The sequence below is a fragment of the Herpailurus yagouaroundi genome, unplaced genomic scaffold (genome assembly GCF_014898765.1).
Source record: "Herpailurus yagouaroundi ecotype Mexico unplaced genomic scaffold, PumYag 159, whole genome shotgun sequence".
Lineage (NCBI taxonomy): Eukaryota > Metazoa > Chordata > Mammalia > Carnivora > Felidae > Herpailurus > Herpailurus yagouaroundi.
The window spans coordinates 37398561-37425887 of NW_024412400.1; the positions used below are offsets into that span (position 1 = coordinate 37398561).

Here is a 27327-nt window from a genome sequence, read left to right on the forward strand (position 1 = left end):
GTTCTGACTCCCCGGGGCCAAAGTGACGTCTGTACTTGGAGCAACACTGTTGTCTTTTAAAAAGAGTCATGGCAAGGGCACCTGGGTGGCTCAGTTGGTTAAGCCCTGAATTCAGCCCAGGTCATGATCCTGCACTTAGTGCGTTCAAGCCCCGCGTCGGGCTCTGTGCTGACAGCTCGGAGCCTGGAGCCTGCTTCAGATTCTGTGTCTCCCTCTCTCTCTGCCCCTCCCCTGCTTGCACTCTGTCTCTGTCTCCCCAAAATAAATAAACATTAAAACATAAATAAAAAAGTAAAAAAGTCGTGGCTTAGCAAACAGCCGAGTGATAGATGGCTAAAGTGGGCCACGTCTTTGTGAAATACCTCCATTTTAATTTTTTGATAGGAGCTCGTTTGCATTTGAGGACTGACCGTGGCTTTATTTTTCCAGTATGGCAGGGTTATGATTACAACTGTAAATTTTGCGAATGAGCGGAGTTATCCTCTTTCATCCTGGTAAGATAGCAGACATGTCGTACATCTATAAAGAATTAAACTGAAGGAAACAGAAACTGTGGACATGATCTGTGAAGTCTTCCAGGGACAGTGCACATCACTGAGGTGAGGAATCACTGTGTTAGCACCTCCATTCCTGCCCCCTCCCTGACACCCGCTCTGATCATAAGGCACAATTCACATCAGCACTTACTAAAGCTGTTTTCATCACATGCAAAGATTAAGTGGATGAGACAAATTCTTAGTGGGTAGGGTGAAGGGAGGCTTGGGCAGGTACCCGGGTGCCTTCAGCACTGCCATGGACTCCGGCAGCGTGGCCTTCCCACATAAGGGTCAGATGTGGCAGGTCTGGTGCCCCCTGTACAAGTGCGGAAGGAAACAGGAATTTACTGACCGAATGCTACTATGCACTTGAAAGGGTTAATAGCTGAACTGACCCTTGAGGAGGAAAAGGCCTCTTAAACTCCCCAAAGAGTAGAGTATAACCAGCACCTTCGGGAGGGGTGTGTGAGTGCGTGCGTGTGTGTGTGTGTGCGCGCGCGTGCAACCCCCAAGTGCTACTCCTATAGAGAATCCTGGATATGGTAACAATCATTTCCTAACATTTTGTTACTTTGCTTTCTAAATGGAATTGTGATTAAGTGCTGAATTTTTCAAAAATCTGTTTATGAGAGACACAGAAGAATAACAGAAGTTATCTTTCTAAACATGTCAACCTACTTTTCTGCTCAGGCAAGGCTTTACGCCAACATGTACTGGAGACTACGGTGCGGTGCCAACAGATGTCCTCCGCGGTAACCGAAACACCTTATCGAGGGACGGAGATCACCTCCCACCAAAGAGCACACACTTATAGCCAGCGATGGGACACTAATAATGTTAAGAGTCTTTGGTTGCTTTAAAAAAACAAACAAACCTGTATTTTATCAGTTTGAAACACTACTGCAGCAGAGACAGAGAGAGAGAGAGAATAGAGAAGGGGGTGGTACCCCAAGAACTCCAGCAAGGACTTTGCTATTTGGTGGAGGAATGATTAGTGTACCTATCACAAACACTGATGTACAGGTCTTGGGACCTGTACACCATATTTTGAAGACTAAAGAGCTAGCTGTGGCCCTTTGCTCAGGGCTCCCTCAAGTATAGGGATGCGGGTACTAAAGGGTCAGTAAAGGAGGCGGCAGTTTGGAAGGAAACTTGGCTTTACCCGCCCGTGTAGCTGATGGTCTTCAAGTCAGAAGTATCTTGGAGGCCCTCAGGGACCTGCTGCAGCCTCTGCAGTATTTCGGACCCCTCCCGTCCACCCAGACTGAGATGCCCCAGAACTCAGGCTGAGACACAATTCTCTAAAAGCTGCCTCAATCTCTCTGCGCCCTTGACCCCTCTTGAGTTTGCACTATGGCTTATTTCTGACAGAATGAGTGTTGTCTCAAGGAACTTCAGTTAAAGCTGCAGGTCCTTGTGTATTAATTTTCATGGCCTTAGTAACAAAATTTTAGGTCAGCCAAATCTTTCACCGCTGGCTCACTCTAAGCAGAGTGGCAGAACTTTAAGAAGGCATCTGTACTTCCCCCATGGATTTAGAAAAGAACTGATTTGGGATGGGCTTGGTGCTGGGCCCAAAGGTGTTAGATGCATAATCCAGAGGCATATCCAAATGAGCTGAGTCGAGTTATTTTCCATTATTATTTGCTCTTCTCAAGGCCTTAGTGTGAAATTAAATCGAGGTTAGGCCATGCTGGCGGAATATTCACTCCCCTGAATATTCAGAGGGGCAGGAACTGTGAACACACCAGTGCAGTATGCCCAGCGGCATCTTTGGCTATGAAATAACAAACTGTATACCGCACTGCTATAAATCCAATCGTTTGGAGTGATCAACATTTGTCGGTGTCCCTGTGAAACGGTGAATTATCGGGTTAATGTGAAATGCAATTTAGCCAGGAATAAACCTGATAAGGTAATTTTGATGAATTACAATGTACAAAAGGTGACATGTACAGGAGAACGCTGCTGTTCATATTCTTGAAACAGACTTTAAAGACAAGTAATGACGTTTGGTTCATGTTCACAAACTGCATATCGAGTGGAATCATACAAGTACTGCAGGGAACTAGAAGCAAGCAATTCGATCACAGGAATCCGTCTGTTTTGTTTTAAATGAAAAAGCTATATGAAATGCACAGCTTTGATTAAAACTATAGGTACAATTTCCTTCTCTGTAAAACTCCAGATTTAGAATGCTGGCAAAGGCAGTGCTGGCAAAGTATTTAATGCACATGGAAATGCTATTCTATTTTGGCTTCCAGAAGTAGCCCTAAAAAAATTCTATGCACCAATGCATTGGCTAATAATGATCACTTCAGGTTTACTATAAATTATTCTACATGTCACTTAAGTACTTAAGAATCAGCGCTTGCTCCTTTCTAGAAGCCGTCTAAGGCAGCTGATGCGTAAAGCACATCAACCAGGCTTTCAGCTGGCTCAGCGGTTCAACCTGTGCTCCTCACACCACGAGGACTGCCACCTCCGCCCTGCGCTGTCCCGCTCACCTGCACTGGGATCTTCTCACGTTCATTTCTGCTTGTAAAAGGCAGCCCAGGCAAGGAAGAGAAACACGACAAACATGATGTCAAGGACTGTTCATTACAGCAATCCTGATTCTAAGGAGGGTTACGTGGGTGTGGGGGAACACAAAGACCCCACCTCGTGGAAGATAAACGAGCTTCATTCATGCTGCCAATTCCTTAGGGACTGTCCCCTCTATCACCTCAGAAAACCGCTTTGTCTGTGGTGTGATCTATTGCTCTGTTGTTTAAAGTTCTCGTTCACGCTATGTTAGCTTTTTTCATCTCAATCCTCTCAGCCTTCACAGAATTTGCTTATTGTGTTTCCCTAGTTTTCACTGAACACACAGTGCAAACAAAGGCAAAGACTGAAGCAATCATTTCAAAAACAAGAGCTCACACTAAAAACACACATGAGCATCAACTAGTAAAACGTGGGTTTTCTCCTGGCTTTATTCTGGGGAGGAGGAATCCTCCTCGTCATCTTCCTCGTCTTCGTCGTTGAAGGAACAGGGGGTCTCGCCTCGGGACTCAGAGCAGTGAGAGGCCGCACTGCTGGACTGGTGACTGTTTGGGGCAAGGAACTGCCCGGTTGCTAAGGCCACTTCAGCATCCAAGCACAACCCTTGGTTTACGCTAGCAAATGATTAAAAACACAGAAGCTCATTAATGTGGCAAATGTTTTAAGCACTGTAAAATGTAGGAATCAAAACATGGGAAAGGAGGTGCCACTGGAGAGTTCTGCCAAAAGCTGCTCGAGACCTGGGACGGCAGTGACACCTGCTCTCCCCCACGGGGAGGGTCAGGGCCGCGTGGCTTCTCTTCCTAACCCTGAAAAAAATACGTACCTTGATTGGGACAAGGTGGCACCAGTGGTCAGGTCTAAATTTGAAACTGATTGGGTAGAGTTCAAAAGTAGTCCCTGATTTAACCAAGAAGGTCCTGTGGAGATATCTACAGGAAAAAACAAAAACAGAAGATGTAGGCACGCTGAGAGCTCTGTGGCTGCTGCTGTTACAGTCTTAAAGAAGCACAGACAAGTAAGGAGACGAGCCTGATTTAAATCGCAGCTAGGTAAGTCTCCTGCCCCGGGGAGAACCCAGGTTTCTTTAGAGTGGAAAAAAAGAAATTTCTAGGACATAAGAACAGGAAGAAAATACAGGAAGGCAGGCTACAGTGAGGAAGAATTCAAATTAAACCAATCACAGACACCCATTCTTTTTTCTTAAATAACACCTGGAGAGGGTAGCTCAGAGTACAGTGATTGCTGAACTATTCCCGGACACCTACTGGCCTCACCACCAAAGACTCTGGTGTTAAAAGTCAAGCCAGGAGTGGGTAAAAGAAAGTCAAATCAGAAACAGGTAAAGAAGGACAGACACATACATGTTTGCTAAAACCCCCACTGTACCATCTTTTCACATGTCCCTGAGTGAACTCAGGGCTATTACTCATCAACGATCCATTCTTTATCCTGGTATCCTTGGCTTTATAACTCAAACAAGCCTTATTTTATTTTTTTAACATTTATTTATTTATTTTGAGAGAGAGCGAGAGAGTGTGTGAGCAGGGGAGGGGCAAAGAGAGAGAGAATCCCAAGTAGGCTCCAGGCTCAGTGTGGAGCCTGACACGTGGCTCAGTCTCATCAACCACGAGATAATGACCTGAGATGAAATCAAGAGTCAGACACTCAACTGACTGAGCAACCCAGGTGGCCCAAACCAGCCCTGCGTTAAAAGCCCTTATGTTACGCAGTCACATTTTTAACAGGGGTGAGACAGGCATTACTGTTTTAGTCTGCAGAAAAGTATATCCTTGCAATCTTATTTTCTGTGCATATACCATATTTCTCCAATCACAACCCTGATAAATTCTTTTTTTTTTTTTTTTTAATTTTTTTTTTCAACGTTTATTTTTGGGACAGAGAGAGACAGAGCATGAACGGGGGAGGGGCAGAGAGAGAGGGAGACACAGAATCGGAAACACGCTCCAAGCTCTGAGCCATCAGCCCAGAGCCTGACGCGGGGCTCGAACTCACAGACCGCGAGATTGTGACCTGGCTGAAGTCGGACGCTTAACCGACTGTGCCACCCAGGCGCCCTGATAAATTCTTATTGTAATTTTATTTAATACTTGTCACATTATCCAGAACATTAGCTCAAAGAAGGCAGTGACTGGAACATGTAAGATCTAAATGTTACTGAAGGCATGACATGAGTATAGTCTCTTCCAACAGTAAGTTTACAAAAGAGGTGGAAGAAATGATAAAAAATGTATTCCTAAAAAGAAATTCTTTGACTTACATGACATTACAAAATAAGACTGAATGTATACTCAGAAAGTATAACCTAGTAATGAACGTTTATTAGGGTTAATTGAAATTGTTTGGTAATTAATTACTGTGCAAAAACAACAACAAAGCAAAACAAAAAAGCCCCCACTACTCTATGGACTGGGATTAGGAACCCTGCTATCCTTGTACTGTCTGACCAAGTGAGAGGCTTCCTATGTAGGAAAAAAGGATACTGAATGATTAATTTTAGAATGGCTGTGTGAACCTTTTCTTTAGAGGCTAAGGCAGCTGTGGGAAAAAAAAAATTCAATTCTAAGAGGAATAGCAGACTTTAAATATATTAAATAAGAACAAGCCTGTGCAAGATGAAATTAAAGCCAGAATCCTGTGGTGAATATTAATTAGTATATATGGAAACTTTGTGTCAGAAGACAGCTATTTACTTGTTTCCAAGTGCATACCACATTAAATTTTTCTTTTTCACAATGGCTTTGAAAAGCCTACATTTCTTTCACATTATCATAAGATCCACACAATAGTTCTCACAATCTTACTCAAGAGCCATTCCGTCCCTTTGCACACTAAAGGCACACATTTCTTCTTTTAAAGTAACCAGAAAGTCTACATCCCAGTCTGCAAATGAGGTCACAAAGAGATCAAAACCACAGAGCCCGCCTAATTGCCCTGTGCCTTTTCACTGAGAATAAGTTAAAATAAAGTTCTGGTGATTTATTGAGTAAGCCCTTTCTTCAGACCCTGCTGGACTGCCAGTATGACTGGGCTGCTAATAAAACAGCAGGGCCTACTCTGGGGTGGGGGGGGGGGGGGGGGGGGGAAAGTGGCTAGGGGGGGGGTGAAGATATGGAGCGAGTTGACTGAGGGGCAAAAGAAGGGATCACACTTGCAGCAGGTGGATGGTGCCAGTTTTAAGAACCAAATCCAACAGAAGCCAAATCTCAATCAACAAACTCTTGTGTTTTGACCAAAGGGCCAAAACCATAAAACAAAATAAGAATGATGGGCACCTGTCTGGCTCAGGTGGTAGATCATGCAATTCTCGATCTTGGAGTTGTGAGTTCGAGGCCCACACTGGGTATAGAGATTACTTAAAAATAAACTCTTTAAAAAAAATAAGAACTACCTCTTTGCTTATATTTGATTTAATATACCTTAGAGCTAATATTACAATGCTTTCAGAAAGTGATGTGACATTCTAGGTGGTAATACTGAAGGAAACTAGCAAAAAGCAAAGGCAGAAAGCATTGTTTATGCATCCGAATTATATGTGCAGAATATACCACAGTCTTAAGAATTACGACAATCATAAAGATTTCTGATTCAGTGAAAAAAATATGAATTATAGAACACGCAAAACATACCGTTTTTGTTTTCTAGTATACTCGGTACACTCTTTTTATTATTATTTTTTTAATGTTTATTTATTTTTTGAGGGAGAGAGAGACGGAGCATGAGCACAGGAGGGGCAGAGAGAGATGGAGAGACAGAATCCGAAGGAGGCTCCAGGCTCTGAGCTGTCAGCACAGAGACCGACGCAGAGCTCAAACACATGAACCATGAGATCATGACCTGAGTCGAAGTCGGATGCTCAACTGACTGAGCCACCCAGGTGCCCCTATTCAGCACTCTTAAAGCTCATAATAATAATAAAAAAAAAACCTGATGCAAAAATGGGCAAAAGATCTGAATAGATACTTCTGCAAGGAAGATACACAAAGGGCCAATAAGCACACAAAAAAGATGCTCAACACCATTAGTAATCAGGAAAATGCAAAATAAACCCACAGTAAAATACTACCTTTTGTCTACAAGGATAGCTATAATAAAAAAGATGGACAATAACATCTAAATGAAAAGTATATGGGCAACATGGAACCCTCACACACTGCTGGTAGGCTTATAAAATGGTACAACTGCTTTTGGAAAATAGTTTGGCAGTAACTCAAAATGTTAAATATAGAGTTACCATATGACCCATATGACCCAGCAATTCCACTCCTAGGTATACAACCAACAGAAGTGAAAATTTATGATCACACAAAAACTTGTACAAGAATGTTTATAGCAGCATCATTCATAACAGCCCCAAGGTGGGAACAATCCAAATGTCTACCAACTAGTGAATGGATAAATGAAACATGCTTTTATTCATAGAATGGCAATAAAAGGGGGGTGAAGTACTAACACATGCTACAGCATGGATGAACTTTCAAAACATAATACTATGTCAAAGAAGTCCATCACAAAGCCTACATATTTATGAGCCCATCTATATGAAATATCCAGAATGGACAAATCTGTAGTGACAAAGTAGATTAGTGGTTGCTAGGGCTGGGAGGAGTGGGGAGTGTGCTAATGTGTGTGGGGTTTCCTTCTGAAGTGACAAAAATGTTTCAGAATTAGTGATGACTACACAACCTTGTGAATATACGAAATACCACTGAACTGCACGTACCATCGAATGGTGAATTTTATGGTAGGTGAATTAAGCCTCAATTAAAAAAAAATTAGGATACCATTTCATATCCACCTGATTGGGAAATCAGAACACTTCCATCCTGTAGGTGAGAACGTAACTTGTGAAATCAAGCTAATAAGGCTCTGGCATCATCTGGTACAGCTGAAGCTGCAGGTGCCTCTGACCCAGCAATCGGACGCTACACGCGGGTATGCGTGCACTAGGTTATCACTAGAGGAAGGTTCAAAGCAGCACTGCTTCGGAACACCAACAAATTGGAAACAAAACTAAAGGCTTATCACCAGTAAAATGAACAAATCAATCACGGTATAGTCATAGAATAGAATTCTACAGACCAGTAAAAATCTATGAATTACAGCTACATGAAATCATGTGGATGGATGAAAAGAACATGATGTGGAGTGGAAAAAACCCCTATCTCTAAAGAATGCATCACTATGATCCCATTTACATAAAGGGGAGAAACAGGTAAAACTGAACAATAAATTGTTTCCAATTTATTATATGTTTGTATCTCTAAAAAAAGCAAGTGATGATAAAAAAGAAATTTAAGAGAATGGTTACATTTAAAGGGGCAGGGAAGGACACAGAATGGACTTCAATTTTCTATGAGGAAGGTTTTAACAGGTTGGGGTTTGGCATTTAATCAGGGACAACGTGTGAAAGTGTTAATTAACATACCTGTGATATAACCTTCTAACGCCTTCGGCACCAGTGATTTAGCAAGTTTCAGATCCTCTAGAGAGCATTTGCCTGACTCTAGGCCAAAGGACATTCCCATCCGCTTCAGTACTTCTATGTCATCATGGATCTCAAAGGTGTTGTCAAAATTAAAAAGATATTCAAACCTGCATCAGAAAACAAAGTTAGAATGTGTTTCAGTGGTATAGAGGACATCTGCACAGTGCTGTACTCTGTACATTATATAAAAGAATGAGGGCCTAAATTCATCCTCAGTACTCGAAACTTATCGTTCAGAGCAGTAAGAGTCATTCTGCTGTGTTCAGGGGAATGACATCTCAAATACGCCACTTGCCCAATTAAAACAACTTCCTTATGATAGACAATAGGAGTCCATAAACTTCAGCCCTCATTAAGCTGCTGCAAACAGGGGTCAGAAACTTTGGTCTAAATCTAGCACTATTCAAAGTGGCCTTCAGCTTTTTCAAAAAGGTAAAATAGTAAGAAAGCCTTTCCAGTTTAATATAAGACATCCCTACTATGAATTGGCCTATATTACGTTTGAGAAAGAAAACCAATTTGAATGCTTACTTCATGTTCATGAATCAAGTGTTAGCTGTACCATACTTTAGACAAGTAATAAATGGAAGACTTTTAACAAACGAACCAAAACTCAAATCCTGTCTTAAGAGCCTAAGAAGTGAAATATCTTAAGGAAAAAGTACCACATAAATATATAGCACATTTTCCCAAATGTTCTTGAAAATTACCAAATCAGGATGCCCGGCTACCTGATACATGCTTAAAAAAAAAAAAAAAAAGGTTAATGTAGGAGAACACGGTCCTTTTGACTCCTGGGCTTGGCCCAAGGGCACCTTCACCTACAGGCCTCAACCCTACAGGGACACAGTGCAGATGAAATGTTTTGGGACAATGGTGGGTTTATGCTGTCATAAAATTCTTAATTAAAATCATATGAAGGTAAAAATTATTTATGCTAGATTTTAGATCAGGGCAAAAAATACAATTGAAAGTAAAATGCCATGTTTAAATAATCTGAAAAATATAAAGCTGAATAAAGGACATTAACAAATTTTCATTAAAAAAAACCACAAAACAAAATCTTAAGTGTGTGCCTGTCATAGGGATGACCCTTGGCATACGTTAAAAACAGATGGCTTTGTAAATTTAATCCCCTACATGAAAAAGCCTCCAGGCTAATTAAGGGGGAAAGACTGCATCATCAAAGTAACTGAAAGACAAGGCTTTAGGGACCTACCTTGAATAACAAGTTTCTACAAGCAGCTCAGAGCCTCTTCCCCTTACTCAGGGAAGGGCCGGGCAAAGGCAGGAGTCAGTAACCACCCACGGATGGAAATCTTACCAGGCCCTAGCCTGGGGTGAACAGAATCTATAATTCCCTGAGACCAATGGTTCCCAGATATTCCTGCTACCCTTTTTAGACTTAGAAGACTAAATGATGAAGATAATTTAATAATCCCTCACAAAACAAGAGGTAACTGGAGAGAGGAAGTAGAATTCTAAGTGTGTTTCTCCTAAAAATATGTTAAACATTCTCTAGGATTCTCAGTTTTATGAGAATATGTTAACACAGTCCCTTTAGATGTAGGTTTTTGTGAAGATTTACAAGTGTGTGAATAACACCGTCATGCACCATTTACTGAGCAGTGGGCTAGGTCCTTTAAGACTTTATCTACAACTTTTGAAAATCTGCAAGTTAAATACTGTAATTCTTACTTTTGTGGAAGAAGCACCAGATCTCAGAGAGTTTAAAAAACTGTAGCTAGAGGAAAGACTGAAAAATGGAGATTCTGACTTCATAGCCTACTGGGTCCCTATTTCTAATGGGGTCTAGGGTCTTAACTATCAAATACTTTTGAAATCCCTGCTCACTGTTTTTCTTCTTTTTCTTTTTGGCACCTTCTTATTTAAGTGACCTAGAATCTCTGTACGCCATCAAGATAAATAGGGAAGCAACACTGCCCTAGAAAAGAGTGGTAAAGACAAGGCCAAGCCCAAGGGCAATGTTGTAGCTCAGAGGAGACCAGAGGTCCCGGTCTCCGTGGACAGTTTTGGGCCATGCCCCTGGTACTGATGTAATTACTGAGCCCTCTTTCGCTTTCAAATGAATCCCAATTTGGTCAATAAGTTACATACTGACTCCTTGTAACAGCAGCAAATATTTATAAAGGGCTTGCCTTGGGTCAGATCCTTTATAGACACCATCTTATTTAATCCTCACAACAAGGCCATTATGTGATAGAGGCCTTGGAATCATCCCCTTTAGTTCTTCAGAAAACTGCTCGGAAGCAGCTAAGTGGGGGGGAGCCACAAGCCACACTTGGATCTATCTCCCTCTACACCCTATTCCCTTCACTATCTCAGGACCCCAGTTGCAGCCTAAAGTCCACTACTTTTTCATGAAGGGTAAAATAAATTACAAACTAATTCTTAGCAGTACTTTCTAAAACTGCTACTTCTCACTTGCTATGATAAGTATCATCAATCTTAGTTAAAATGTAAAAACATTACAAATAGAACTACCATATGATCCAGCAATTCCACTTCTGGGTATATATCTGAAGGAAATAAAATCACTTTTTCACAAAGACATCTGCACCCCCATGTTCACTGCAGAATTATTTACAATAGCCAAGAGACACAGACAACCTGACTGTCCACTGACATACGAATAGATAGAGAAAATGTGGTGCGTGCGGTGTGGGGGTGTATACATGGAATATTTGGCCATAAAAAAGAAGGAAATTCTACCATTTGCAACAATGTGGATGGACCTTGAGGCATTATGCTGACTGAAGTAAGTCAGACAGAGAAAGACTGATACTGTATGATTTCACTTATGTAGAAAGACTGATACTGTATGATTTCACTTATGTAGAATGACTGATACTGTATGATTTCACTTATGTATGGAATCTAAAAAATAAAAATGAACTCATAGATGCAGAGAACAGATTGGTGGTTGCCAGAGGCGAGGGTGGGAAGTGTGTGAAATAGCTGAAGGTGGTCAAAAGGTATAAACTTCTAGTTATAAAATAAATAAGAAAAAAAGAAAGCAGAGAATGCATCTAGCATTTTCATGTCCATTAATTAATAAACAGAAGCACACTCAACTACGGTACAGCAAAACAAAGAAACAATTGCTTTAATGCCGCACGCTCATGTATAGTATTTCTACAATAAATGAGGAAAGTGAATCACCAGTGACCTTACCTTGTCCCAGGCCCTCACGCATGGTCTACTTTCAGGCAGTTACTTGCCCAGAGTTAGCACATAAGCGTACATATGTGCGCATCTTGCCTGGGCTCCAGGCTCTATTATGTATCTAGCATGGGCAGAACGGTGCCAGGCACACGAAAGGGCTGCAGAGAGTGAGTGAGGAAGAATGCTCCATGTCTGCAAAGGTGTTTCTCCTGCCCCAGGACGTCAGCCTTGGAGGCCTCACATGAGGAAGTACACCCTTCTTTATGTTGCAAATGATGGGAATACATTACCAGGAGGCCGGCCCTACTCTCTTCCCCTAGTTCTCCACTCACTTGTCACTGGAGATGCTGCAATCTATGACTGTTTTCCTGCTTGTATTGATGATTATAAATGGCAGCTGAATGGTGGAGTTCAGAGCTGGAGGGCCCTGGTTCTGCTGTTCATTTTGCCGATTTCTCTGAACCAGGTTTTTGAAAGCGATTTGCTGTAATGATCAATAAAAAGAATATGGTCATTTGATGTGGATAAATGAGTTAGAATTAAGTGAATTAAAATAAATGCATTTAAGAAATAGTTTAAAATTAGAGTATTTAATAAGGCCTTCCACCTATGAGTTCATTAAAATTAAATATTTAGGAAAGAAGATTAGAATGATCTAACTCAGATACATTTCAAGGGAAAAATTACGTTTAAATGATGGTGAACATCATCCTAATGTAAATAATGGGGCCCATGGTTTCCACCATCCACAGAAACAGGATCTTACAAATCTGGGAGAGCCCCATAGCGCCTCCAACTCAGAGTGACGCAGAGAGAATGACACTAAGTTGAACTTACATCTTCCATTTATCTAGCACAGACTCTTGGGAGTTTAGGGTTCAATACAGCTTTCAGACAGTCTAGCTCAGGGATAAAGCCAACTGTATAAAGCCACAGCATCCTTTCTTCACACGAAATCTATGGGACACCCACTATATAAAACCCACTATATAAAAGTAGCATTGCTCTGGCTGGTGCAGTGGGGCAGGGAGTCCAGAACTCAGCTGATCTCTGCCCTCGCTCACCCTTTAGGTTCCTAGGGTACCTCCACAGACTCCACAGCCTCAGGGCACAGCTGGAATCTGGGTCAACCAGCTCCCCACCTGACATCTTCCAGATGAGAAACTGAGGCTTAGCACTTATAAGATATATCAAGGCCTGAACCTTTATACTGAATCTTGCTGCTACTTTTAATATAACATTACTTGCAAGTCAAAGAAATGAATGTCCATCCCACTCCCTTTTAATAAGGCAAATGTGTCATAGAATTCCACAGCTAGAAAGACCATGCAATTCAACTTTTCCATCTGCTCATGAAACAGAGTGGTTTTAAATGCTCCTAAAGTCAGATCCATTCATTCCATCAGTGTGTCCCATCTTCTCACCCAGTAGGGATGAATTTAAGGTACTTTCTATGTTTCAGCAATCTTATCCTAGGATTGTTGATCTTAGGTTTAGAGCCTTAACAAAAGTTTGATTAAGATTATTTTTATCTTAGGGGTGCCTGGGTGGCTCAGTCGGTTAAGCCTCTGACTTCAGCTCAGGCCACAATCCCATGGTTCCTGAGTTCGAGCCCCGCGTCGGGCTCTGTGCTGACCGCTCAGAGCCTGGAGCCTGTTTCACATTCTGTGTCTCCCTCTCTCTCTCTCTGCCCCTCCCCTGCTCATGCTCTGTCTCTCTCTCCCTCAAAAAGTAAATATACATTAAAATATTAAAAAAAAGAAAGGGAACATTTACTCTTAAAATGCACAAAACAGATGGGACACCAATTTATTCTAGCCCCAACAGTGTGTCCAAAAATCACTATCAATATCAATCACTATCAAAAAACTATCACTGTCAGTACTATCAAATGTCATCAAATACTATCAATATATTGTTATTTTCTGCTGAAGAATGAGGGCTGTTTTGTATTTATTGCTTAATTTACTTAATGTTGAAAGGAATATGCTATTACTGTAAACCTGAGAAAAAGAATGAAATGTCTGCCCTTCCTCCAATGCCATCAAATGATGCTGTTTGGAAAAATTTCCCAGCAGTTGTGTGGCTTAAAGAAACTCCCATGGTCATGTGACTGCAGATACTTCTGGGGCTGGTTGAATGCAGTGTTTCATAAAGTGGATTATAAACGCATCAGGGATGTGGGACCCGATAGGGCAGCATCGGAGCGGCTGCTGCACTGTGGGGCCATGGTGCGCTACCACGGCCAGGAGAGGCGGCAGAAGGACTACAACCGCCTCCCCACAGGACCTCTGGACAAGTACAAGATTCAGGCAATTGATGCCACTGACTCTTGTATCATGAGCATTGGATTTGATTACATGGAGGGCCTACACCATGTTGAAAAAATAAGGCTACGCAAGTGTCATTATATCAAGGATGACTATTTGGAGAAACTTGGTAAACTTGAAAATTTACAAAAGAGCGTATTGGAAATGGAAATAATTTCATGTGGGAATGTCACAGACAAAGGCATCATTGCTTTATATCACTCAAGAAACCTGAAATATTTATTGTTAGGTGATCTTCCTGGAGTAAGAAAAAAAGAAAACCTTATCCGAGCCTTTAAGACAGCACTGCCTTCTCTGGAACTAAAATTAGACTTGAAGTAAAATAATCATATTCAAGAAGTATCGTATTTCAACATAAAGTATCATTTGAAATTGTTGATCCTAAACATCATAAATATTCTATAATCATCAACAGACCCTAAGGATATCCAATCATGACATTACAGAAGCAGAGTCCATCATGTAGAAAATAAATATTCAGACATGACTCACTGAAGTTACTAAGTTGGAAGTAAAAATATATGTACATTATTAAATCCTTCTAGGAAAAATGGAAACAAGGTAGCAGTTTAATTCTAATATGTTCCTCATTTTATATAGAAATCAGTACAGTATGTAGATACTGACAGAGTTCTTTAAAGTGATTTAAATGTGCAACACAGACGTTCTTTATTGTATTTTATCAGTAATTTATGTTAATGTTACATTGTACTTTAAAGCTATTGAAGCATGTTACTATAAATGTATATTTATGAAAAACTGAAAGCTAAGTTTCAGATTCATTGATGAATTATGAAAGGCAGTCATTGGTTGCTGAGGCATCCATATTGCTTCCCAGGATTTGCATTCATTTCTCATGACGCTACGTTCCTTTGTTCTTTATAACCTACACCTTTCTCTGTACGAATAGTTTCTGACTAATTTGTCTATTTTGTAAGCTTAGTCGGGTGTTTTATTAAAACTAGACATAAATATTTGGCTGAATTCAAATAGTTTTGCCAACTGCAGTAGAACAAAGGAAATAGTCATGAAGATCATACTTTTTGCTTAAATTAAAATATTGCTTTAAACCAAAAATTTTGACATGCCAATTAGAAACTAATTTAAATTTCCCCATATATGTTGGGTACTGCTTCCTATGACTTCAAGGGACATCAAAAAGAAGTATAAACACAAAATTCAATTTATATCTAGAAAGCAGTGATAAAGAATATCACAAATAGGTAAAAACAGATCTTTATTTTCACCTGCCTGAAATGGCCCTGGTTCTATTATTGTTAATTATAGGCCAACTTGTCTGTAGATTTCTGTATGTCTGGTTCTGGAATATAAACTATAAAGTCTTGAATAGAACCTTAGCTGGAAATAATTTTAAAATGAACACTGTATGATGCAGAAAAAAAAAAAGAATGAAATGTTTGAATACTTCTGCCTAGATTCTCTTCCCTTCTACTAGAAAAAGCATCTCAGGAGATGCTCTCATACTTTGCCTAGCTTTGTGGCCCTAGTGCCACGAGAGGGTCTCAGTATAGGAGGGAATATAAACAGTAAGAAATAAGAGTTATTATATATTTATCACTCACTGTTCATTGTTATGTACACTGAACAGCATCAGAGATTTTCCAGGTGAAGAGAGCAGTAATAACATACACAATGTTACTTTGATAGAAAAAAGAAGAATCAACTCCCATTTGTTTTGGACTGATTTCCTTATTTGTTGCCCTTTGATTGATTTCCTTTCAGCCTTTTGTTCTTTTCCAGGCTCATTAACAGCAATTTCAGAGGCTGAACAGTTTCAGGTGTGTTCAGACATTCATTTTGTTGTGCACTATTAGCAGGTCCTGGAAAAGGTTTCAGGGCTGGTAAGGACAGTTGTATGGATGAAAGCAGGATATCTGGATTACTTATAGGTGTAATTTACTCAGGCCATTCCTTTCCTACACTTCCAAGGATAAATGAGAGGTGGTGGCAGGTAAGTAGAATTTACCTGTTTCACATGATGTCAGTGAAGTGTGACATTAACTTCTTAAAAATCAAGCTAGCTTTGCCATGGCAAATTATTAATGTTCAGGCATGTGTTTAATTTACTTTCTATGACAACTTCATGAATGTTATTTGATGAAGGAGAGAAAAACAAAACACTAGCAGGAAATAAGCTGTATGTCTGTCTACCAGAAGACCAGATAGTACTTTTTCACTTGGGCACCTGGGTGGCTCAGTCAGTTAAGTGTCTGACTGGCTCAGGTCATGATCTCACGGTTTGTGAATTCAAGCCCCGCTTCGGGCTCTGTGCTGACAGCTGGGAGCCTGGAGCCTGCTTCAGATTCTGTGTCTCCCTCTCTCTCTGCCCCTTCCCCCACTCACTTTCTGTCTCTCTCTCAAAAATAAATAAACATTAAAAAAAATAGTGCTCACTGTACAAAGATAAGCAGAGGAAAAAATATTCAACTTGATTCTTTTTATTTTTTTTTAAGTTTATTTATTTATTTTGAGAGAGAGACAACAAGCAGGGGAGGGCCAGAGAGAGAGAGTTCGGGGCTCAAACTCACAAACTGTGAGATCATGACCTGAGAGTAAGTCAGATTCCTAACCAACTGAGCCACCCAGGCACCCCTCAAATTCATTCTTTATGAAGGCTACCTAGGGATGTAAACGTCCCACATACCTGAGGGTGATCGTGCCTAGTACCATTCTTACTGATAAACAGATAATTACAGGCATACTATAAAAAAAAAAAGGTTTTTTTAGTAACATTATGTCAAAAAGTAAGCTCCAAAATGTTCCATGAAGGTTTTGAGGAAATCTAAGGACGACATGGCACAGAGGTGAGAGACTGTGAGCTAGTGGGAAACAGTGCAGCGACAGGGACAGCAGAGGCAGCTGCGGAGAGAAAGTGACAGTGTGGGTTAGAAGCCAGTGCCTGGCAGGCCAGATCTCAGAAGGGAGAATTCCACAAGGAGGAGCACAGGAATAAACCGTCAGCTTTCAAGTTTGTTTTTTATTTTCTTTTAAGCTGCAGAACACTCTCTTCAAATTTTTTTTTCAATATATGAAATTTATTGTCAAATTGGTTTCCATACAACACCCAGTCCTCATCCCAAAAGGTGCCCTCCTCAATACCCATCACCCACCCTCCCCTCCCTCCCACCCCCCATCAACCCTCAGTTTGTTCTCAGTTTTTAACAATCTCTTATGCTTTGGCTCTCTCCCACTCTAACCTCTTTTTTTTTTTTTCCCCTTCCCCTCCCCCATAGGTTTCTGTTAAGTTTCTCAGGATCCACATAAGAGTGAAAACATATGGTATCTGTCTTTCTCTGTATGGCTTATTTCACTTAGCGTAACACTCTCCAGTTCCATCCATGTTGCTACATAGGGCCATAGTTCATTCTTTCTCATTGCCACGTAGTACTCCATTGTGTATATAAACCACAATTTCTTTATCCATTCATCAGTTGATGGACATTAGGCTCTTTCCATAATTTGGCTATTGTTGAAAGTGCTGCTATAAACATTGGGGTACAAGTGCCCCTATGCATCAGTACTCCTGTATCCCTTGGGTAAATTCCTAGCAGTGCTATTGCTGGGTCATAGGGTAGGTCTATTTTTAATTTTTTGAGGAACCTCCACACTGTTTTCCAGAGTGGCTGCACTAGTTTGCATTCCCACCAACTGTGCAAGAGAGTTCCCGTTTCTCCACATCCTCTCCGGCATCTATAGTCTCCTGATTTGTTCATTTTGGCCATTCTGACTGACGTGAGGTGGTATCTGAGTGTGGTTTTGATTTGTATTTCCCTGATAAGGAGGGATGTTGAGCATCTTTTCATGTGCCTGTTGGCCATCCGGATGTCTTCTTTAGAGAAGTGTCGATTCCTGTTTTCTGCCCATTTCTTCACTGGGTTATTTGTTTTTTGGGTGTGGAGTTTGGTGAGCTCTTTATAGATTTTGGATAATAGCCCTTTGTCCGATATGTGATCTGCAAATATCTTTTCCCATTCCATTGGTTGCCTTTTAGTTTTGTTGGTTGTTTCCTTTGTTGTGCAGAAGCTTTTTATCTTCATAAGGTCCAAGTAGTTCATTTTTGCTTTTAATTCCCTTGCCTTTGGGGATGTGTCAAGTAAGAAATTGCTACAGTTGAGGTCAGAGAGGTTTTTTCCTGCTTTCTCCTCTAGGGTTTTGATGGTTTCCTGTCTCATATTCAGGTCCTTTATCCATGTTGAGTTTATTTTTGTGAATGGTGTGAGAAAGTGGTCTAGTTTCAATCTTCTGCATGTTGCTGTTCAGTTCTCCCAGCACCATTTGTTAAAGAGACTGTCTTTTTTCCATTGGATGTTCTTTCCTGCTTTGTCAAAGATTAGCTGGCCATACGTTTGTGGGTCTAGTTCTGGGGTTTCTATTCTATTCCATTGGTCTATGTGTCTGTTTTTGTGCCAATACCATGCTGTCTTGATGATGACAGCTTTGTAGTAGAGGCTAAAGTCTGGGATTGTGATGCCTCCTGCTTTGGTCTTCTTCCTCAAAATTACTGTGGCTATTCGGTGCCTTTTGTGGTTCCATATGAATTTTAGGATTGCTTGTTCTAGTTTTGAGAAGAATGCTGGTGCCATTTTGATTGGGATTGCATTGAATGTGTAGATAGCTTTGGGTAGGATTGACATTTTGACAATATTTATTCTTCCAATCCATGAGCACGGAATGTTTTTCCATTTCTTTATATCTTCTTCAATTTCCTTCATAAGCTTTCTATAGTTTTCAGCATACAGATCTTTTACATCTTTGGTTAGATTTATCCCTAGGTATTTTATGCTTCTTGGTGCAACTGTGGATGGGATCAGTTTCTTTATTTGTCTTTCTGTTCCTTCATTGTTAGTGTATAAGAATGCAACTGATTTCTGTACATTGATTTTGTATCCTGCAACTTTGCTGAATTCATGTATCAGTTCTAGCAGACTTCTGGTGGAGTCTATCAGATTTTCCATGTAGAGTATCATGTCATCTGCAAATAGCGAAAACTTGACTTCATCTTTGCCTATTTTGATGCCTTTGATTTCCTTTTGTTGTCTGATTGCTGATGCTAGAACTTCCAACACTATGTTAAACAACAGCAGTGAGAGTGGACCTCCCTGTCATGTTCCTGATCTCAGGGAAAAAGCTCTCAGTTTTTCCCCATTGAGGATGATGTTAGCTGTGAGCTTTTCATAAATGTGTTTTATGATGTTTAAGTATGTTCCTTCTATCCCGACTTTCTCGAGGGTTTTTATTAAGAAAGTTGCTGAATTTTGTCAAATGCCGTTTCTGCATCGATTGAGAGGATCATATGGTTATCTTTTCTTTTATTAATGTGATGTGTCATGTTGATTGATTTGTGAATGTTGAACCAGCCCTGCAGCCCAGGAATGAATCCCACTTGAGCATGGTGAATAATTCTTTTTATATGCCGTTGAATTCGATTTGCTAGTATCTTATTGAGAATTTGTGCATCCATATTCATCAGGGATATTGGCCTTTTTTTAATGGGTCTCTGTCTGGTTTAGGAATCAAAGTAATACTGGCTTCATAGAACGAGTCTGGAAGTTTTCCTTCCCTTTCTATTTTTTGGAACAGCTTGAGAAGGATAGGTGTTTTCTCTGCTTTAAACGTCTGGTAGAACTCCCCTGGGAAGCCATCTGGTCCTGGACTCTTATTTGTTGGGAGATTTTTGATGACTGATTCAATTTCTTCGCTGGTTATGGGTCTGTTCAAGCTTTCTATTTCCTCCTGATTGAGTTTTGGAAGCGTGTGGGTGTTTAAGAATTTGTCCATTTCTTCCAGGTTGCCCAGTTTTTTGGCATATAAATTTTCATAGTATTCCCTAACAATTGCTTGTATTTCTGAGGGATTGGTTGTAATAATTCCATTTTCATTCATGATTTTATCTATTTGGGTCATCTCCCTTTTCTTTTTGAGAAGCTTGGCTAGAGGTTTATCAATTTTGTTTATTTTTTCAAAAACCCAACTCTTGGTTTCGTTGATCTGCTCTACAGTTTTTTTAGATTCTATATTGTTTATTTCTGCTCTGATCTTTATTATTTCTCTTCTGCTGCTGGGTTTGGGGTGTCTTTGCTGTTCGGTTCTATTTCCTTTAGGTGTGCTGTTAGATTTTGTATTTGGGATTTTTCTTGTTTCTTGAAATAGGCCTGGATTGCAATGTATTTTCCTCTCAGGACTGCCTTCACTGCACCCCAAAGTGTTTGGATTGTTGTATTTTCATTTTCATTTGTTTCCATATATTTCTTAATTTCTTCTCTAATTGCCTGGTTGACCCATTCATTCTCTAGTAGGGTGTTCTTTAACCTCCATGCTTTTGGAGGTTTTCCAGACTTTTTCCTGTGGTTGATTTCAAGCTTCATAGCATTGTGGTCTGAAAGTATGCATGGTATGATTTCAATTCTTGTATACTTATAAGGACTCTTTTGTGACCCAGTATGTGACCTATCTTGGAGAAGGTTCCATGTGCACTCGAGAAGAAAGTATATTCTGTTGCTTTGGGATGCAGAGTTCTAAATATATCTGTCAAGTCCATCTGATCCAGTGTATCATTCAGGGCCCTTGTTTCTGTATTGACCGTGTGTCTAGATGATCTATCCATTTCTGTAAGTGGAGCATTAAAGTCCCCTGCAATTACCACATTCTTATCAATAAGGTTGCTTATGTTTGTAATTGTTTTATATATTTGGGGGCTCCCATATTCAGTGCATAGACATTTATAATTGTTAGCTCTTCCTGATGGATAGACCCTGTGATTATTATATAATGCCCTTCTTCATCTCTTGTTACAGCCTTTAATTTAAAGTCTAGTTTGTCTGATATAAGTATGGCTACTCCAGCTTTCTTTTGACTTCCAGTGGCATGATAAATAGTTCTCCATCCCCTCACTCTCAATCTGAAGGTGTCCTCAGGTCTAAAATGAGTCTCTTATAGACAGCAAATAGATGGGTCTTGTTTTTTTATCCATTCTGATACCTTATGTCTTTTGGTTGGCGCATTTAGTCCATTTACATTCAGTGTTATTATAGAAAGATATGGGTTTAGAGTCACTGTGATGTCCGTAGGTTTCATGTTTGTAGCGATGTCTCTGGTACTTTGTCTCACAGGATCCCCATTAGGATCTCTTGTAGGGCTGGGTTTAGTGGTGACGAATTCCTTCAGTTTTTGTTTGTTTGGGAAGACCTTTATCTCTCCTTCTATTCTAAATGACAGACTTGCTGGATAAAGGATTCTCGGCTGCATATTTTTTCTGTTCATCACGTGGAAGATTTCCTGCCATTCCTTTCTGGCCTGACAAATGTCAGTAGACGAGTCTTATAGATCTCCCTTTATATGTTAGAGCACGTTTATCCCTAGCTGCTTTCAGAATTTTCTCTTTATCCTTGTATTTTGCCAGTTTCATTATGATATTGTCGTGCAGAAGATCGATTCAAGTTACATCTGAAGGGAGTTCTCTGTGCTTCTTGGATTTGAATGCCTTTTTCCTTCCCCAGATCAGGGAAGTTCTCAGCTATTATTTCTTCAAGTACACTTTCAGCACCTTTCCCTCTCTCTTCCTCCTCTGGAATACCATTATGCATAGATTATTTCTCTTTAGTGCATCACTTAATTCTCTAATTTTCCCCTCATACTCCTGGATTTTTTTATCTCTCTTTTTCTCAGCTTCTTCTTTTTCCATAATTTTATCTTCTAGTTCACCTATTCTCTCCTCTGCCTCTTCAATCCGAGCCGTGGTTGTCTCCATTTTATTTTGCAGATCATTAATAGTATTTTTTAGCTCCTCCTGGCTGTTCCTTAGTCCCTTGATCTCTGTAGCAATAGATTCTCTGCTGTCCTTTATACTGTTTTCAAGCCCAGCGATTAATTTTATGACTATTATTCTAAATCCACTTTCTGTTATATTGTTTACATCATTTTTGATCAGTTCATTAGCTGTCGTTATTTCCAGGACTTTTTTTGATGGGAATTCTTCCGTTTTGTCATTTTGAATAGTCCCTGGAGTGGTGCGGGACTGCGGGGCACTTCCCCTGTGCTGTCTTGAATAACTTGTGTTGGTGGGCGGGGCCACAGTCAGACTGGTGTGTACCTTCTCTTCCCCTCTCCTAGGGGCGGGATTCACTGTGGGGTGGCATGGCCCGTCTGGGCTACTTGCACACTGCCGGGTTTGTGGTGCTGGGGATCTGGCGTATTAGCTGGGGTGGATTGGCAAGGTGCACAGGGGTGGGAGGGGCAGGCTCAGCTCGCTTTTCCTTCGGTGATCCACTTCGGGAGGGGCCCTGGGGCACCGGGAGGGAGTCAGACCCGCTGCCGGAGGGATGGATCCGCAGAAGCACAGCTTCTGTGTTCGGTGTTTGCCCAGTGCAAGCAAGTTCCCTGGCAGGAACTGGTTCCCTTTGGGATTTTGGCTGGGGGATGGGCGAGGGAGATGGCGCTGGCGAGCACCTTGGTTCCCCGCCAAGCTGCACTTTGTCGTCCGGGGCTCAACAACTCTCCCTCCCGTTGTCCTTCAGCCCTTCCATTCTCCGAGCAGAGCTGTTAACTTATAACCTTCCAGATGTTAAGTCCTGCTTGCTGCACACTCCATCCGGCCCCTCCGCTTTTGCAAGCCAGACTCGGGGGCTCTGCTTTGCCGGCGGGCTGCCCTTCTGCCCTGGCTCCCTCCCGCCAGTCCGTGGAGTATGCACCGCCTCTCCGCCCTTCCTACCCTCTTCCGTGGACCTCTCGTCTACGCTTGCCTCCGGTGAATCCATTCTGCTAGTCTTCTGGCAATTTTCTGGGTTATTTAGGCAGGTGTGGGTGGAATCTAAGTGATCCACAGGACACGGTGAGCTCAGCGTCCTCCTACGCTGCCATCTTCCCAGAAGCCTCAAATTTTTTTTTAATGTTTATTTTTGAGAGAGAGACAGTGTGAGCGGGGGAGGGGCGGAGAGAGAGGGAGACAGAATCTGAAGCAGGCTCCAGGCTGTGAGCTGTCTGTCAGCACAGAGCGTGATGCAGGGCTCGAACTCACGAACTATGAGATTCTGACCTGAGTGATATCGGGCACTTAACTGACTGAGCCACCCAGGCGCTCCCAGAATACACTCTTCAAATATAACCTTATTGGAAATCCTGTATGAAAAATACATAAAATGCTTGCTCCAGCACTAGCTCCTTAGGTAGGTCCAATGGGGTTCAGTGTGAAAAGCAGACACGGAACAATAAGGAAGAAAGAAATGGTCTAATCAGGGTGGAAACATCACCTCCGGGGCTTGCTGTGTTTGGGCAATCTCTGCTCTGTCTGGGGCTATTCCTCTCCCGGCCCTACTTCCTTTCCTATTTCCTTCTCAAATTATACATAGGCCCCTGCAAGGGCTCAACGGTCTTCTCTTGCTGCTCTCGTGTATCATGAACGTGAAACAAATGAACAAATATTAGCATCTAGAAAGTAAAAAACAAAAATGTGGAATATTTAAAAATACCTAACCATATTGTGTCCATTAGACAAAGGGAGTGCTTTAGAAAAAAAACCTGCAAAAAAAGAAAGAAAGAAAAAAAACCTGCTACGATATTTGGTAACTTGTTACCTTTATTTCTGAAAAGTGGATTACATCAAAAATTAAATAGGATCTAACTTTTGTCAAATCAAAGTGGATTTTATGAGTGGTTGAAAACTCTTCATATATAGACAATTTGCTGATAAAAAAAAAAAGCATAAAGACCCTCTGGCTCATTTTAAAAAGGGTTTGTGATTGCACTGAAAATGACCCCAGTGTACTACTCAAAGTGAATTTTCGTAGCAAATGCAATTACCAAAAATAAATTTTAAAAAAATTACATGTGATTCTACTTCACATGACTTTATACATTGGCTCTATTATATTGAAAAAAACTTCAAATTCCAGGCAATTATCCAAAACACTATAAATATAGGGATCCTTATTACACTATAAAAATTAACTTTCTTAAAAGAAAGGCATTTTAGCTTTTGGTATTTCTACGAAGCTTACTGAATCATTATATGTTATTCTATTATTTACAGATAATAAGTATGACAGGTGGATTTGATTATTTTACTCAAAGAGCCTGAAGTGTAAGCAGTCTTACTTCTTGACATTCCAAATCAGGGCTAACATAATAAACACACAGGAAAGGACTCCTGATATGGTTTCTGTTCAGAGTAAGAATAAGTATCAAAAGTAAACCGTTGCATATATAAGTCACACACAGGGCAAGTGAGCTGCCAGGGAGCCATGATGATGGTGAGAGGTGGAACCTTCGTAAAGCTAGACCATGGAGACAGTGGTGAGCTCAGATGTGGAGGGGTTGCCCTAATGTGGTCCCATCAGGCACTACTCCAGGCACCCAAAGTATTATACACTGACTCTAAAAGCAAGTAAGCAGAGCAGCAGAATACAGGCAGGCAAGAGAATGAAAACTATCCCGACATCTTTACCTGCAGGAGAAGTTCTTGCAGCTGGGCCCGCTTCTGCTTTATCCGTTCTATCCGCCTCTGCTTCTCGATCTTTAAAACATGGGTTATGAAAGAACATAAGCATATGTGGAGTATAAAGTACTGCCTACCTTTCAGTTATCTGAGTTATCAAGAACTTTCCTTCAACCTCCATCCATTTTAACTACCAATATCATTACTGAGGAGCAGGGTTAGGGTTAGGGTAAGCAAGTAGGCATGATAGCAGAATTGTGGCAACTATTATCTATAATGACATCCATCCACTTAACGAATACTTGGCATGCAGTACTTGTTGCTATTGTTACTCAAGTTCTAATCAGAGTAATAGCTAACATTTAGTGAATACTTACTCTAGGTGCCAGCAACTCAACCAAGCACTTTACACACATTATCTTAATTCATCTTCACAAAACCCTATGAAGAAGTACTGCGTTTTGCATGTAAAGAAACAGAGGTGTCGAGGGTTAAGGAACTGCCAAAGGTCACGTAGTTACTAAGTGGCAAGAGGCAGGATTTGAACCTAAGCCACCTGGTTCCAGAGACTCTATTATTAATTACTTTGCTACATTAGCCCCTCACGTAAAGAATCAGGGAAGATCTCATTTAAGATCGCAGTTTAACTGACTTTTAAGTGGGCATAGCTCCTAATACAGTTAGCCTGCATACTCAATACACGATTCAAACCTGTAGTAAGGAACGTGCTTATGGGGCAAATTTCCCAGCTTCACACAACCATTATTTTCCTCACTCTTTCTGAATTTTCTCTCAGATGACTTCCTCACTGTGTCTTTGGGCAAAAGTCAATGACATCAAATACAACATTTTTCTTGTCTACTCCAACCATGTTTCCTTTTAAAAAAAAATTTTTTTTTTTCAACGTTTATTTATTTTTGGGACAGAGAGAGACAGAGCATGAACGGGGGAGGGGCAGAGAGAGAGGGAGACACAGAATCGGAAACAGGCTCCAGGCTCTGAGCCATCAGCCCAGAGCCCAACGCGGGGCTCGAACTCACGGACCGCAAGATCGTGACCTGGCTGAAGTCGGACGCTTAACCGACTGCGCCACCCAGGCGCCCCTTATGTTTCCTTTTAAAAAAAAAAAAAAAAAAAAAATTATTTTTGTGAGAGAGAAAAAAAATGAATGGGGGAGGGGCAGAGAGAGAGAGAGAGAGGGAGAGAGAAAGGATCTGAAGTGGGCTCTGAGCTGACAGCAGAGAGCCCGACACAGGGCTCAAACTCCCAAAATGTGAGGTCTTGTCCTGAGCCAAAGTTGGGTGCTCAATTGACTGGGCCACCCAGATGCTCCCCACCTCCTCTTTTTTTAAATGACAAGCATGTTTCTGATTTGTTCTGTATCTACTCTAGTATGCACCGGGAGCATCCTCTCATCCTCTAACCACTATACCACTTTCATCCTAAATTACTTAACATTCACTCGAAAATCTGTGTGGCTTTCCATATCTGAAAAGATGTTGTAGGACTTTGTATCTGTATCTACAGCTGGGCCAGGCCAGGCCAAGCCACTACCTGCCTCTCATGACCCCCATCTAACACCAGGCTAAGATGTATCGATTCTACCTCTAAAACATTTCTCCAACTTCAGGCCACTGACTTGACTCAAAACATCTCCAATCCATCCCTAATTTCCCTCCTCATCTTCCATCAGTTCAACTTCCATCAGTTCAACCCACCAGCAGGGTGATGCCTTAGAATGTGTCCTATCAGCCCTCTTTATAATTCTTTCCACTGCTTACAGGATCAAGTCCCAAAGCCTCGCGCTTAGAAAGCTACCCCCTTTAGCCCTGCCTGCACTCTGCTCACACCCAGCTGTGAACAGCCCATGCGGGGCCTCTGGAAGGCCCTCCCTGCCCTAAGCCTCTGGGCAAACACCTACATCTCCCTCATAAATGAGCTCAGCGATTTTCTTCTTTCCTTCGAAAAGCCCTCCATTATCTCCCTTTCCAGAGCATCTGTACATATGTCTTTCACAGGAGTAATCAATCAGTTTTGGTAACTCCTTTTGACTATTTTTCCTTTTATCAGAATGAAAGCTCCTGGGGTCAGAGATTTTTGTCTCATATAATCTTTGGGTAAACATGCAGGAACTGCTAAAAGATTTTTGCTTATTGAGTCTTTGTTATCAGCTTAATATTACTGGCAATAAAAATGATCTCAAATTCCACTGCATGAGAAAGAGAAAGAGAGATCATTTCCACTGTAGTGTATGTATAACATCCCATAACTTTTGATGAATGTCTAATTTCTCCATCTACAAGTATAATAATACCAAATAAGTTTTGATTTGCTGAGGGGAAAAAGGGATGGAGAAAAACATGAAACTGACCATATTTATCTCCAGAAACTATAGGTAACCTCAATTTATGGCCATGATAGTACAATTATGTCAAACCAATTTAAAATCAGTAGGTTGGGGCACATGCTCATATAGGACAGATTTTCTATAATGATTAAAGTTAATGGAATAAAAATGTTTCTGCAAACATTATCCCAAAATTCATGCAAGCTGAACACTGTATCCTTTGTGATAAAGATACCAATGAAATACCATCTGGTTGTTACGGATTCTAGGGTCAAAGATAAAAGTTTATTTATTTATTTCTTTTTCTTACTTTTTTTTTTTTTTAAATGTATGAAATTTATTGTCAAACTGGTTTCCATACAACACCCAGTGCTCATCCCAAAAGGTGCCCTCTTCAATACTCATCACCCACCCTCCCCTCCCTC

The 27327-nt window shown here is 40.9% G+C and overlaps 2 protein-coding genes across 6 annotated transcripts in view; one reads left to right on the top strand and one right to left on the bottom strand.

The window, feature by feature from the left end:
* Positions 1–397: 397 nt before the first annotated feature.
* The window catches only part of TFDP2 (transcription factor Dp-2), a 182282-nt gene continuing 155352 nt past the window's right edge, over positions 398–27327 (bottom strand). For all 5 annotated transcript variants that reach the window (XM_040480369.1, XM_040480368.1, XM_040480367.1 and 2 more), the window contains 5 exons: positions 24565–24633; positions 12108–12259; positions 8530–8696; positions 3907–4012; positions 398–3694 (listed from right to left, as the gene is read on the bottom strand). In XM_040480369.1, the coding sequence (XP_040336303.1) occupies positions 3511–3694; positions 3907–4012; positions 8530–8696; positions 12108–12259; positions 24565–24633 (678 nt within the window). In that variant the 3' untranslated portion in view covers positions 398–3510. The remainder of the gene's footprint in view (positions 3695–3906; positions 4013–8529; positions 8697–12107; positions 12260–24564; positions 24634–27327) is intronic.
* LOC121033762 (ATP synthase subunit s, mitochondrial-like) lies at positions 13475–14761 on the top strand. Its single transcript, XM_040480372.1, has one exon. The coding sequence runs from the start codon at positions 13791–13793 to the stop codon at positions 14424–14426; it is 636 nt and encodes a 211-aa protein (XP_040336306.1). The 5' UTR covers positions 13475–13790; the 3' UTR covers positions 14427–14761.